Genomic DNA, 14,231 nt, shown 5'->3' with positions numbered 1-14,231 from the left:
TGGGGCATTCAACATCTGTTTGTTCTACTTCTAATACTGACTACGTTATAGCCTGTATCTACATGCACCAGAAGATGTAGAATTAAATGTTTTTAAATGGCACTTCAGAAGTTTTCCTTCACACTGGCTTTATTTACTTTTTTATTGATACCAAAGTTTGGTAATAAGGATCAAGCTTTTCATTTTTGCTAGGGGTCTGACCAAGGTCCATCCAATCAAGATCAGGCATTATCTGCCCAACAAGCTGCTGTAATTAACCTGACTGGAGTAGGGAATTTTATGCAACCTCAAGCCACAGGTATGTGCTTGCTGAGCCTCCTTTTGTACTTAACTGTGTATGTTGATAAACTCACACCGAAATGAAGTTTGGTCTTAAATCTCTCTTGTGTTAAAGCAATTTACTATTTATTATCATCACGTGAATTACACAAGAAATACTGGACTTTCAAAGCATGCACTTTTCTGCTTTGGCAGTTAAGTGTAGTAAATTGATACCACACAAAAATAAGTCACACTGGAGACAAAAAGAAAATACAGGGAACTTCCATGCCAGACTTCATTGAAGAATGTTCCTTTAACTGTGTATTTAACGTCCAGTACGAGAAACCTCTTTGTGTCTTCACAAGCACTTCATAATCTAATTGCCTTCTAACAGAGTATGTATATTGTGTGTACTTTATTCTGCACTGTTTCCAATTTGACTCTGAAACTAATTCTCTTGATCCCCCTTTTCTGTTACACTCTGTTCCTATGTCTTCCTTCCCTGACAAACTCCACCTGACCTCTCTGACCTGCTTGCTTTCCCCTTCTCCTTTCTTAGTGTTGTCTCAGCTTGGCTCTGCCGTGAACAGACCTGGGCAAAGCCTTCCTCAGCAGAGACTGCAGCTCTCTTCTGCCTTACAACAGCAACAACAACAAGCCTTGCAGCAGCAGCAGCAACAGATACAAGTAATCCAGCAACTTCACTCTGACTGTTTACAAAAAAAAAAAATATTTAAAAATACAATTCTCAGCTCCAAAACCAAAAACTGCCCCTTTGACTTTTTTTTTTTAAACTGATTTTATGGTCTTAAAAAATGAAAAAAGAAATATGAATTTGGCAAACTGTATCATGAAAGATTTTACAACTGTGGTTCTCTTAGCTTGGAGCACTGAATTTATTTTTAATTTAAGCCATCCACCTCCCTGATTTGCTAACATTCAAGGAGTGCTTGTGGCACGTATCTAAATAAGCTCTGCCAGGTGCCAATAGATTTCAAAATAGTGTTAATGTATGTGAGCACCTGTAAGTTCAAATGTAGCACTGCTACAAGTCAGTACATGGAAGCAACAGTTCTGGCAAAGCATTCCTTTAGCATTCCATCATTCAGATGCTTTTTTCAACTTCATTTTTTTTTTAGCAGTCTCCTTTTTGTGATACAGACAGAAAATACATGCAGCGCATACACTGAGAAGGTATTATATTCAATATGTACCACGTAACCCAAACATTCACTGAAGTTGCTGAGTTACTGCAGTTACTGCAATGGAGAGAAAGGGCAAAGAAACAACGCTGTCCCAACTACCTGTGTAAAATGTTAGATATGCCCTCAGCAGGCTTCTGTGCCACTGGTGCTGCTTGACTGTACTCATTGTCCCCAGTACATTGTGTATTCCTTTTGTCAACCTGGTGCTCCCTCATTTTTTTCCTTTTATTTTTTTTCCCCCACCTTTCTCTCATTCTTCCTGACATGAAACATAGCTTTGTAGTCAACACTAACAAGCTTTTTCTCCCCCTTCTCCTTCATGGCAGCAGTTGCGATTCTTGCAGCATCAAATGGCTATGGCAGCAGCAGCAGCACAAGCAGCTCACCTGCATCATCAACAGCATTCAGGCAGCCACTCAAAAAGTAAGAGAGGCACACCAGCCCCTCCAAAATCCTGAGACTTGCTCCCCCCCCAATAAAAATTTGATTCAGAGGGGACTTTTTTTTTTTTTCCAAATTAAAAAGGAGAGTTTAAAATCAAATCAGTGTTTTATATTACTGGTGGGGAAAATGAACTTTTGATGTTACACTGAACTGGTTTTGGAAGCCAACCCTACAGAACTTAGATTTCATCTATAAAGCAGCGAGGGTCTGGCTTAAGTCACGTAGTTTTTTAACAGAATGTTTTATCTTGTATTTTTTACCACTCAACAGCATTGTACATAGTATAAGGGTGAAAAACATTTTAGAAAAAATGAACTTTGAACTTTGTAAATGTAGTATTGGTATTTGTTTATTTAGTATAAAAGGTTTGTGAACACAGTAACAAATACAGTTTTTACAAATCCATTTTTGAAAAGATCTCTCCTTTTGTTCACTTGGGCTTTATACTTTTTATTACTTTGTCTATCAGCTTCTTTACTTCTTTGTGTCTTGTAATTGCTCTAGTGATGCAGTCCTGAAGCTTGTCTCCTGTAAGAGGACTTCCACCTAAAAATTAAACAGACCAATTTAATTTTCTATGTACACTTCAGTTATGTATCTCTAAATCTGTTTTCCAAAGGAAAGTAATGCAGTAATTCTTAGGACCAACAACTTTCACCTGGGGAACATGCATGTGCTCTAGTTTCAGGCAAGGAAAACCAAAACAAACTAGAGGTGTCACAGGAGATTCGCTGTCATGTACTGTATGTAAGTAAAGCTGTGACTTCTTTTTGTACTTCAGGCGCACCACCTTTTTAAAAGCTAATTTCAAGCGCAAGTCATCTAATACTCAAGCAGACAGTCTTATCGTAAAGCATCCACATTTTACTAAGAAAAGGTGGTACATAATCTTTTCCTGACCTAGATGTTATCATCTGCATAGGTTCTTGTGTAATAAACATGGAACTACCTGGTTTATGGACAGAACATAGCCTGCCTTCTTCATCAGTTACAATAGTTACTGTTCCGCTTGCTAAGTCTTCTTCTTCAGCGGTTGGATCGACAATGAGTAATGTGCTTGTAAAAGAAAAACATGTACAGAGGTGTTGGTATACATTGTTCCACTAACATTATTGCAAAATACATATTAACTTTTACTGTAGTCTTACAAAATACTTGTAGGTGGATTTAGTGCCCAGGCTTATCTGTTTTCTTATCAAAAGGCACTGATTTTAAAAAAGAAAAAACAAAAAATGTGAGGAAATTCCACATATTCAAGTGCATACATCTGTTAAAATTACAGCTCTATGCCTAAGTCCTGTGGATTTGTGACAGCCACATATTGCAGGAAAATGCCATTAAACTGCTATTTGCAGTATGCGGTCATTTATTTCATAGTTATGCAAAGATAATGGCATTGTTTTTTAGGTGTAGACCATGCTAATCTCTACCAGACCTTAAGGCAAAACTCATTTCCAATGGTAAAATCACCAAAGTAGTTCTCAGTTTCTTTTCAGAGAACCCTTAACACCGCTCAGAATTGTTCAAAGGTGGATTTACTAGGTTCCTTAAGGCAGCCAAAATAATCTGTCGTACATCACATGGTGCACATCATTAAAAGAGATTGAATATTGTTGGTTCTGAACCATTTAATAAGTTAAAAATAGAGCAAGCCAATGGAAAGGGAAGAAAAGGGATCTGAACTATAAGCCAACTTTGTACAACAAAAAACCCTCCAACTTAAAAAAAGCCAAACAGCATTCACCCTGAAGTTTCTTTAAAAAATAATCAATAACACTCCTAGTACAAACAGTTGGTTGACAGGAAAGACATTAGCTGAAGTTTTCCTGAAGCCTCAGTTTATGCTGGTAAACTAGTATTTAGTAGTATTGATGCACTCAAGACTATTTAGCTGGAGTACACCTATGCTAAGTGATGTGTATGACAAGTTGTGGCAGAGGGGAGGCAGCAGCAAGGCTATAGAGCCAGTTACACAAACAGATGGAAGGGCAAGAGTATTTCAATTTGAACTCATATGCAAGGCATGTTTAAAGGTTTTCTGGGTAATTTAAAGCTTCACCAGTAGTTTCAGATTGCCATTTAATAACAAATAGCGTAATGAAAACTTAACCCCTTAGCTACACTACTCAAAAATACTGCTATATTCTACCCACATGCACTGTGGGGTGTCACCCTTTGCATGACACAGGGGCCAGGCACACAGCATGGTGGATGGATCAGACTTATTTCTGTGGAGGCTGAGCCCACAGGAGCCAGCCAAGGAGCTGTGCAGCGCTCCACACCAGCGTTCATCGCCCATGGCCACACTACCCAGCAACCCAGAAGTTGTATTTATTCAAGCAGGCTTTTTAAGCAGAAAAAAAAGTGTCTCTGGAAGCCTGAGCATGTAAAGTGTATTATTTAGAGGGCTGTGTCAACAGATGTAGAAAAACTAATAAACCAGAATTAAAAAAACCAAAACAAAACACAAAACCCAAACCACATAACACCCAGGCACACCATCCCTCAATATTTAGTTTTAGGAGCTAAAGGGAGACTTCAGTAACTTTTTTGATGCAACAGTTGGTTTCAGTGAAGGGAGCAAAGCTCATCAGACTGTCACTGAAAGCCTTCTTCCAAATGCAACCTTTTTTGTCTACAGGTAAGTATGCGACTTGCGTGCAAATAGTATCCTACTAACAACTGTCTGCCTATATGATATCCAAGCTCTCACTTTCAGTCTACATCACAAGAACTTGTATTTAAGCAATTAACAGAAGCACTCTAAAGTACTGGTAACTTTCTGCTTTGATTCATTTTGGTAATCACTTAGCATTTGAGTTCAGTGCCCCCCCCCCCCCATCTCATGTTTGAATGAAAGGACCCACTAATGATGTCTGCAAATACAGATTAATGTGCCACAAACCCCTGACATCTCTAAATATACTCAAATCTTAGCTTAATAGCAATGTGCACATCATCTTCTCATTTTCTACTTTTCAAATGGATACCACCATAAATAACTGCATTTCTTACGAACAGCAGCAAAACACATACTTAACATACTTGGACTAACAAAGAGCCAGTACACAATTTCAGGTGAGAAGTCAAGGTACCAGATGTGATCATTTTGAATTCTTATTATCAGATTCTTTACCTACATGAACAATGACTTAAGAGTGCTGGTCATACTTTATCTTGGGTGATCGTGTTTCCAGTCATCCAGAGGGTCTGTTGTTCTACCTGGACCATTACTTCTTACTTCCTCTGTTGACTAAACCCTTAGTATAAGCTGTTCAAAAACTACCATCTTTTATATGCAATTTACGTAGGCTGCTGAAACATTAATTGCATTGGTAACACGCTTTTATCTCAAAGATACTGCAAAAACATAAGCCAGTACTTTCCCGTGCTTTCAAGTGTATCTTAGGTTGGGAACCAGTTCTGCTTTAAGGCACAGGAAGAAGCTGCAGACTTCGTTTTGTTCTGCATACTCATTCACATTGCAGAACTACAGGTCACTTCAACAAGAGGCTATAGATTTACAATGAAGTGAAACAGTGCTGCCTTACACCGCATGCTCTTCATGCACTCTTTCACTTTTTACATACACAGTGGTTTTCTGAAGTACAAAACAGTTACAAACTTACTCATCGAATATAGCGAATGACGTGGCAACCGGATGCTTTCTGATGACCAAAGGATTCTTCTGTTTTAAATTAACTTCTGATAAACCAGTTTCTTCATTGATTGTAACTGATGGCAACTGTACTGAAGAGGTGAAAACAATGACAATGGTATCATATTAAACATCGCTGATTTTAGTAGGCCTAGAGATGCCCAAGACTACTGAAATATTTAAGCTGTTCTTTTAAGCCACTGAAAATCAATCAATACAATTTTGGTTACATTACTGGTGTTCTACACAAAAAAACCTCTTCAATCTGAGGAAAGTATTTAGCTTAGAGCTATCCATTCAAGGAACTATTTAGTTTTTCTCCTAAAGACAACATTCTTCCTAACAGAAGTAATTGTGTGCCATTTTGTAATCAGAAAATGCAATACTTTATAATCATATTTAACAAAAAGTTTTTTGTTTCCTGCCAAAAGCCTACTGGACATATAAAAACCAATAATATAGTCTAATCTCATGAATTTTGTGTATTTGTAGAAACAGTACCATGTGATTTTCAGATAACTCTTGCTTTGACAGCCCATACAGTGTTGGAGATGGGGAAATCATGAGCAAAGTAGATAAAGGAATTCAAAGGCAAGCAAGCCACAGTTAGAAAAGGAGGCCTTGCTATAAGCTTCCCTTTATACTGCCTCATGTGCATCCATAATCAATCCATGTGTTGCACGCATGAAAACAGTGTTTTCAAACTATAACACATTAAGCCAGGAATATTCTGTTGTGACAGAATATTTGTGTAAGCAAAGCCCTAATGACTGCTTCTGCCTACAGAACATACATTAGCAAGGCAAGACCCCGATCTAGACATTAAAGTTGTTTATGGCCACTCCTGAAAGATTCAGATCTCTGACACAGAAGAACACGTGGCAGAATAGCTATTGGTCTTGTAAGAGAGCAGTAACAGGCATACAAAAAGATCCTGCTCCCCCAGGTGTTACACATCTATGCCATCCGTACCATCATTTCCACTTTGTATCTGCAGTTCAGTAATTTAGCATTTAAATGACAGGAAACAAGCAGTCTTAAGGAACTGTGAACCAGTTACATTAGTTTTGAACCATCATGAATAGGTATTTCTTCAAGCAACATTAATCAGAGTATGTCTCTTGCTCTAGAGAAGACTTACCATTTTTTAATGCTGCTAATAAAGCAAAGGCACTGGCATCCAAAATGTTTCCATCGTAGTCCAGACATATGATATCACAGTATAACACCCAAGCAAGCTATCAAAAAAGGTTTGCACATGTGAGATATTACAGCAGCTAAGTGAACGGTGCAATACCTAAGAAAACGCAGGCCACAGGAACAAAGACACTTATTTCTATCATACGACTTTTACACTTCAGATGTAAACCAAACTATGAAGACTAAAAAGCAAAACCAACAGAACAACCTATAACCCCAAATACCTTCTTTAACGTCTCAACACCGTGATCTTGTTAGCATGTCCCTCTTCATTTTGAGATACAACTTACCTTGCCGTTTGCAATACATAGATCTTCTTTCGCTATTATCTGTGAACTAAAATAAAATGAGAGAGTAAATCAGGAACCACAAAACCATCTTGCAGAGCTGTTCGTGTTTTAAATGCACTAAGATGGTTCTTACTTTTCGATCACATCTGCAATGAACTGGCTTGCTGCTTGAGCCTCTTCACCAGGTGGTCCAGAGCGAAACTTCGTTGAACAGAGGGATGGCAATTCTACATTTGGAACTAGGTAGCAAGAATCGTTAGTCATAAGCTAATGAAAGCAGGCAATGGAACATCAAGAATAGAAATAAGACAATACACACTCTTAATACCATTTTATGTACTTCAAATGAAAGGCAAGACCAAGAATTTTTCTATCAATCTTTCCTACTCCCCTCAAAAATAAAATTATGTGTGAGTTTGTATTAAAGAACTCTTAGTACTCTGTACTCGGAAACTACATATTCCATGGAGCAGCACACACTCCTAACTACCATTTTCTATTTGTAACCCTGCTATGAATGTCATGACCTCACACAAACTCTTCTTTAAGCATTATGCATTCTTAAGATCAAGAAACAAAATCATTTTCATCCCACTGCCTAACTTCACTGGTATGCTATCTGCTTTTCATCAACCATTAAAACCTGATGCTTTAGACTTGAAGCAAAAACATGCATAAACATTTGTGAGAAAAACCCAGGCATAACCAAGTTCACAAAGCCCAACATACTTTGGAGATGCCTTATAAAAAGGGGATTTAGTCTAAGCCCTCAGTTCCACGGAACTGTTTTATTTCAAAAGAAGCTCCAAACAGGAGTGAGGATGTACCCCTGAGACTTCTGCAGTGCTCCAAGAAATAAACATTGTTTATTTCAGTGTTTTTAAGAGTTAGATTTTTTGCATACTGCAACTTCAAGACAAATGTTAACGTGCCTTTGCACAACCGTGCATGCCACAATCTTTTACAGATTAATTACCTTCCCCCTGCAGATGAACAACTTCCCCCTGCTGCAGGTTTGGTTTCAGCCTGGCCTGAAATCAGCAATAAGAAGATAGCTTTACATGGGAAACTCCCAAGCAGAGCTGGGGGAATTCTGAAATTTCTGAAGTACCACTGCCTATATGTCCATTTGGAAACTGATTTTAAGAAAAGTAATACAATTATACCTAAATTCATTCCTTTCAGAAGTCTTCACAACACACTCAAATCTGTCCCATCATTACAGCTTTTTAACTGAAGCAACACAAGATCCGAGTAAGATCCACACTGGAAAACTTACCAATATATCCCTTATTAGCAGAATCTACTGCAGGTGCAGCAAGTTCCTGGTGGGGAAAAAAAAAAAAAAAAAAAAAAAAAAAAGACAAAAATGAAGAGCTGAATTTTGTACAAAAAGGTTTTCCAGCTTTTCTATATACAAATGGTCATATTCTTGCCCATTATCCTTCCAACAAGATTTATAAGAGCCATTTTTCATCAGTCCTGGTCTGTATTTCTCCTATGGGAAAACCCAACACAGGGATGTGGAGTGATTTGTCTCAGTTCACGTCAGGCCAACACAGCACTTAATAGTCCAGCCAACTAATTACCAATGCAGTTACTGATCAATATTCAGTAACTCTTCAACTATATAGCTTTTATCTAGAAATAACAGGCTTTATTTTTGTAACTATTTTTCCCCATACACAAAACACATCACAAAAATACATGTTCTAATATTATACAGGTAGGATTAGACAATTAATATATTAACTTTGTCATCTGAAAGTAAGTCAGGTGAAAGACTGTAATTGTGTCTGACTTACATATTACTGTAATTGCAGGAGATTCATTCTAAACATGAATGCACAAGTTCAACTAACAGCTAAATTAAATGAAAACCAACCATACCGCTTTAACTCCACAAACCACCGTAGTATTTCCTAACTTCACCAGAGCAGAACCATCCGCAGTTGTAATTGAACCTGAAGAAAGAAAGTGCTGTTCAATAAAATCTACTTTTTCACTCAAAGGGCCTTAATTAACATCCACCTTCATAAAGTGTTTACTTTCTACCATTTTATACTAAACACAGGCTAAGCAAAGTCTTGATGAATCCAGGGTGGGAACAGAATCTCTGTATTGAACAATCACACAGAACGGTTGAGGCTGGAAGGGACTGCTGGAGGTCATTGGTCCAATCCCCAGCTCAAGCAGGGCCACCTAGAGCCAACCGCCCAGGACCATGTTCAGACAATAGGATGGAGACTCGACAACCTCTCTGGGTAACCCGTGCCAGTGCTCAGTCACACCCACAGTAAAGAAGTGTTTCCTGATGTTCAGAGGGAGCCTCCCATGTTTAAGTTTCTGCTTACTGTCTCATGTCCTGTCAATGGCCTCGACCAAATAGAACCTGGCTCTGTCTTCTTTGTACCCTCCCTTGAAGTATTCATATACAATTGGCAAGAACCCCCTCAGCCTTCTCTTTTCAAGGCTAAACAGTCCCAGCTTTCTCAGCCTCTCTTCACATGAGAGATGTTTTGGTCCCTTCATCATCTTTATGGCCCTTCGCTGGACTCTCTCCAGCATGTCCATGTCTCTCTTGTACTGGGAAGCCCACAGCTGGACAGAGCACTCCAGGTGTGGCCTCACCAGTGTTGAATAAAGGAGAAGGATCACCTCCCTCAACCTGCTGACAATATGCAGCCCAGGATAACATTGACCACCTTCGCGAAGGAGAGCACATTGCTGGCTCATGTTCAATCCTACGTCCACCACAATTCCCTGGCCCTTTTCTGCCAAGCTGCTTTCCAGCTGGGTGGCCCCCGGCACATATTGGTGCCTGGGGTTGTTCCTGCCCTGGTGCAGGACTTTTTATTTCTCTTTGTTGAACTTGATGAGGTTCCTGTTGGCCCATTTCTCCAGCCTGCGGAGGTCCCTCTGGATGGCAGCATTGACCCCCTGGCACATCAGCCACTGATCCCAGTTTGGCGTCATCTGCAAACTTGCTGTGGGCACACTTTGTCCCATCATCCAGATCATTAATGAAGATGCTGAACAAGACTGGATGCAGTAACTGATCTCCAGTGTACTTTTTTACACCAGAAATCATAGATGGTTACTGTAAGCCCACCTTCTGCCTAACTTACAGCAAGACCTAAATGAAGACCGTGTTTTACAATGGAAGAGACCTGCAGTGTCAAGTCTGAGCAATAATCTGCAACTATTCCATGCTGGTATGCTAACCTGCGTTTTACTTTTAGAAATTATGAGGTGTAAGAAAGGCAGGTAAAGTGCTGATGCTCCCTGCAGAAAGGGTATCTTGCCTCTGCTTGAGACAGTTGCCCATCAAGCTTAGAACAAAGCAGAAGCCAGGAGTCACTGCCTATTTCAAGATGCTAGGGCATGAATTTTGTACTGGGTAGTATATGCCTAGACACTGCCTTCAGCACCTACAACATACACTGCTGATCTTAGAAAGAGACAAGCTTCCACAGCCACCCAAACTGTGCTGTGCATCACCAGCCCAGGAGCAGATTCAAATAATTACACTGCACACACCAGCCCAAGGGCACGACTGGATAACAGTGCTCAAATATATTACTGTACCATGAGTTCTCTTTTATGCCTGTTAAAACTATAAATAAAAATCCTTCCTCTTTCTTGTTTCAAAACACAAGAACCAAGAAAACTGATTAACAAGTCATTAAGGTCATTATTAAAATCTGAGATGAGTAATACCTCCCCCATTATTATTATTCCAAATAAGCACTTGCCTATGTTGACAGTAGTTGCCCGGAATTCGCCTAACTCCCTTCCATCAGGTCGACAGTTCTCTTTCTAAAGAAAAATTACAAATTTCAAATCAGAAAACTTATTTTACTAAATAATACACCAATATTTATGCTATAGGACTTCACATGAAATAGTATTCTCCTTTTAAGCAGAAATACGCAGCTACAAAAATGCTAGAGAAAACAGTTATATTCTAGACATTTTTTTCATCAACTGATAAGTTAGCTTGCAGTTGTATGCCTGCAAAAAAACCTGTTTATTATAATTTATTTAGAAATTAAATATAACAATAGATTGACTGTCTCAAGAGTAAGAACTACAGGCTAGATTCAGAATATCATCCAAGAATGAATATTCACTGTTACCTTGGAATGAGAGTTTCTACCTGCCTGCACTGTCTATATTTTTTAGGCAATTCCCGACCCCCATCCCCACCTAGTGGAGCTCTTAAAATTAACAGTAGAGTGAACTAAAGGGTAAAAAAACCCAACAACCCAAACACCAATACAAAATCCAGCCCCCAAAAAACACCCCAACAGTCAAATACCATCAGTCAGAAACTGAACAACATCTGAACCTTAAGTCAGAAATTGCACCAATTCACCATCACACTAGATCTGAATTACTAATCACAATTTCAACCTTCTCAAAAGCAAAGACTTTTCGTCCAATTATGAGAACCAAAACTGAATGCAAACATACAAACCCCATTTCTGAGTCAATACTATCTCAGTAATGGATAGACCAATTTAATATACAAAAAAAATCAGTGGTTTTCCTTCACAGTTATGGTGAGCGTGTTTAGCAGCAATATTCTCTATTATTTATTTTTAGTAGCATCTGAAAGGCTGGTCTGACATAATTTTGTAATAAACACAAAGCTGCATCACCATCTTGGTCAAATTTAACTCCCATCCCTTTCAAGGCCAACAGAAGCATTTACCCATCGAGTTGAACAGGGACACAACCTGCTACAGCATCAATGCCACTGACAGATGGAAAAAACATGTTCTGAAGCAAATGACCATTTTTACCCCGGCTCAGTGAGTTTTTCTTTTTCCCTTATAGTTTCAGGTTTCCATACAGATGAATTAGAAAAGCAGAAGCAAGCAAGAAAAAACTGATTACAAGTAATTTACATGTGCATATCATGCTTTACTCACCAAAAATCTTCTGTAATATTCCAATGGTTCCACCATTCTAAAACAGACAGAAAGAGAAGTTCACATGCAAGCTCCCAAGTAGGTAAGAGAGCAGAAAAGATAAGCAAGCACTGACCTACAAGAACAAATAATTTGAGAATCAAGATGACTGGCAAAGCTGCTTAGCAACACAATTACAGAAAGATGAGGAAACTACGCTGATCTAAGACGTTTTCCGGCATTCACTTCCAAAACACTTCGTCCTTACAAGGAACCTACCTGCACATACACCTACAGAAAAACTATTACCTTCACCTCAATGATATTGACTATTGGTGTCAATTCCAAAGGCGTGTTTATTGAGACAAAAGTGTAAAATGTTTTTGAAGAAATGCATAAAGGGTAATTTTATTACAGTGCCTGAAATATCTCTTCATTCAGGGACTGCATTCAGATGTATAAAATGGTCTAAAACCCTTTCACAGTTGTGAAATATTAGTTTTTCTTAGAATCTTTTAAGAAAATATAAAATTAAGAAATATATTTCATGCAGTGCTTCAGTTGAGATTAATGTTAATTATTAATTATATAATATTAACAGCATTTGTGTATTAGTATTTTAAACAGAGAATGTGAAAGTAAGAAAAACCTTGTAACAGAGTTGTTAATGTTTGAACAAAGCCTTCTCAGTTTTGTTAAAATAAACATGGGAGGGGGAGGCAGGTGCAGGGGGGAAGGGTAACTGGAGAAGGCAAGTTTCTTCAAATGCAAACTAACATATAGAGGCATCACAACTCATGTTGTGATGAAGCATGAATTAGCCTCCATTGGTTCCCCATATATCGTCCTACTGGTTTTTAACACCACATGGCCTGTTCACTTCCAATTCATCTAACAGCATTTGCTAAACCTTGTTCCACACATTTCAGCCATAAATCTGGAAGCAAGGACACTGGCACAGGCTGCCCAGAGAAGCTGTAGATGCCCCATCCCTGGCAGTGCTCAAGGCCAGGCTGGATGGGCCTTTGAGCAGCCTGGTCTAGTGGAAGGTGTCCCTGGTCATGGCAGGGGGCTTGGAACATGATGATCTTTGAAGGTCCCTTCCAACCCAAACCATTCTACAATTCTAAAAGGACCAGCTACAAATGGGAAGCCATTGAATGCTGGTTTAAGCTCCTTGTAATGCTTTACTAAACATGTTCTGCCTGTACCTCTTCTCTTCAATACAACAGGCTGCCCTCATCCACTCCCAATGCCCCAGGAACCACGGGGCAGCCCAGGCTGGCAGGGCCTCTGGAGAGTGTTGGGTCCAACCCCTCACCCAAACCAGGTCCACAGAGCAGCTGTATCACCCAGGGTCTTGCCCAAGCACGCTGACTGTCCCCAAGGGTGGCGATACCACAGCCTCCCTGGTTAACCACCCTTCACGACGACCTCCACCCCATCAATTCAAACAGGTATCTATTCAGAATCACGTTTCAACCTGTATCTACCTTCTCCACACCCCACCCTATTAAGCAGCTCAAGGCCCTACTGCTCTCTCTGCTTTACCATGCTTTTAACGGCTGAACGAACCGGGCTCACTCTGCCCCTCCGCGCACATCGCAGGGCTCCCTCCAGCCGCCTCCGCGCCCCGGCCGCGCCCCCACACGCCTTCCCGCAGCGGGACCCCCAGAGCGGAGCGGCCGCCCCAGCGCCGGGGCCGTGCGGCACCCTGCGGGCATGCCCAGCGGGGAGCTCCACGGAGCTCCCCAGCACCCACCCGCGACGCAAAGCCGCCAGGGCGCTGCCGCGGCCGGTAACGTGGGGGGTGGGGTGGGGGTGGGGGCTACCGCCGTCAGCGCCTACTGCAAACGGGCCGGCTGCGGCTCTGCCGTGCCGAGCAGGAAACGGCACCGCAAAGGAAACGGGCACGGCTGAGGAGAACGCGCCGCGGCCCGCTCCCCGCCAGGCGCACGCTGCCGGGGGCGGCGCAGGGCCGCGGCGGTAACGGGGTAAAGGCCCCACCGGCCCCCCGCGGCACCGGGGCAGCGCTGCCTCAGCCCTAAGGAGCGGACAGCGGGAGCCCGCCCGCCACAGGGGACGGAGACAGGCGGGACGCCCCAGCGCTGCGCAAGCGGGAGGCAATGGCGGCCAGGCCCGTCACTTACTTGAAAGCCGTCGCCATGGCGGCGCCGCGGCCCGCCCGGATGTGCTGCCCCTCGTGACCCGGCCGGCCGGAAGCCTTGGCTGGCGGCAGCGGCCGCTGCAGCGGTGG

The 14,231-nt window shown here is 41.1% G+C and overlaps 2 protein-coding genes across 14 annotated transcripts in view; one reads left to right on the top strand and one right to left on the bottom strand.

Annotated features, from left to right (window-relative positions):
• Positions 1 to 2,315, top strand: part of SUPT20H (SPT20 homolog, SAGA complex component) — a 37,302-nt gene extending 34,987 nt beyond the window's left edge. For 11 of the 13 annotated variants that reach the window (XM_037377198.1, XM_037377189.1, XM_037377187.1 and 8 more), the window contains 2 exons: positions 193 to 298; positions 1,793 to 2,315. In XM_037377198.1, the coding sequence (XP_037233095.1) occupies positions 193 to 298; positions 1,793 to 1,893 (207 nt within the window). In that variant the 3' untranslated portion in view covers positions 1,894 to 2,315. The remainder of the gene's footprint in view (positions 1 to 192; positions 299 to 1,792) is intronic. The other 2 variants (XM_037377188.1, XM_037377191.1) reach the window with 2 other exon arrangements.
• On the bottom strand, positions 2,242 to 14,210 carry EXOSC8 (exosome component 8). Its single transcript, XM_037377205.1, has 11 exons — positions 14,125 to 14,210; positions 11,996 to 12,032; positions 10,814 to 10,877; positions 8,949 to 9,022; positions 8,338 to 8,383; positions 7,192 to 7,297; positions 7,059 to 7,104; positions 6,710 to 6,806; positions 5,540 to 5,660; positions 2,860 to 2,966; positions 2,242 to 2,456 (listed from the first exon to the last, which is right to left on the bottom strand). The coding sequence occupies exons 1-11, from the start codon at positions 14,139 to 14,141 to the stop codon at positions 2,341 to 2,343; spliced, it is 831 nt and encodes a 276-aa protein (XP_037233102.1). The 5' UTR covers positions 14,142 to 14,210; the 3' UTR covers positions 2,242 to 2,340.
• Between the last annotated feature and the right edge of the window lie 21 nt (positions 14,211 to 14,231).

Source organism: Falco rusticolus, chromosome 2, assembly GCF_015220075.1.
Source record: "Falco rusticolus isolate bFalRus1 chromosome 2, bFalRus1.pri, whole genome shotgun sequence".
Lineage (NCBI taxonomy): Eukaryota > Metazoa > Chordata > Aves > Falconiformes > Falconidae > Falco > Falco rusticolus.
Note: the sequence above shows the minus strand (reverse complement) of the source record. Positions and strands in the feature narration are given on the sequence as shown.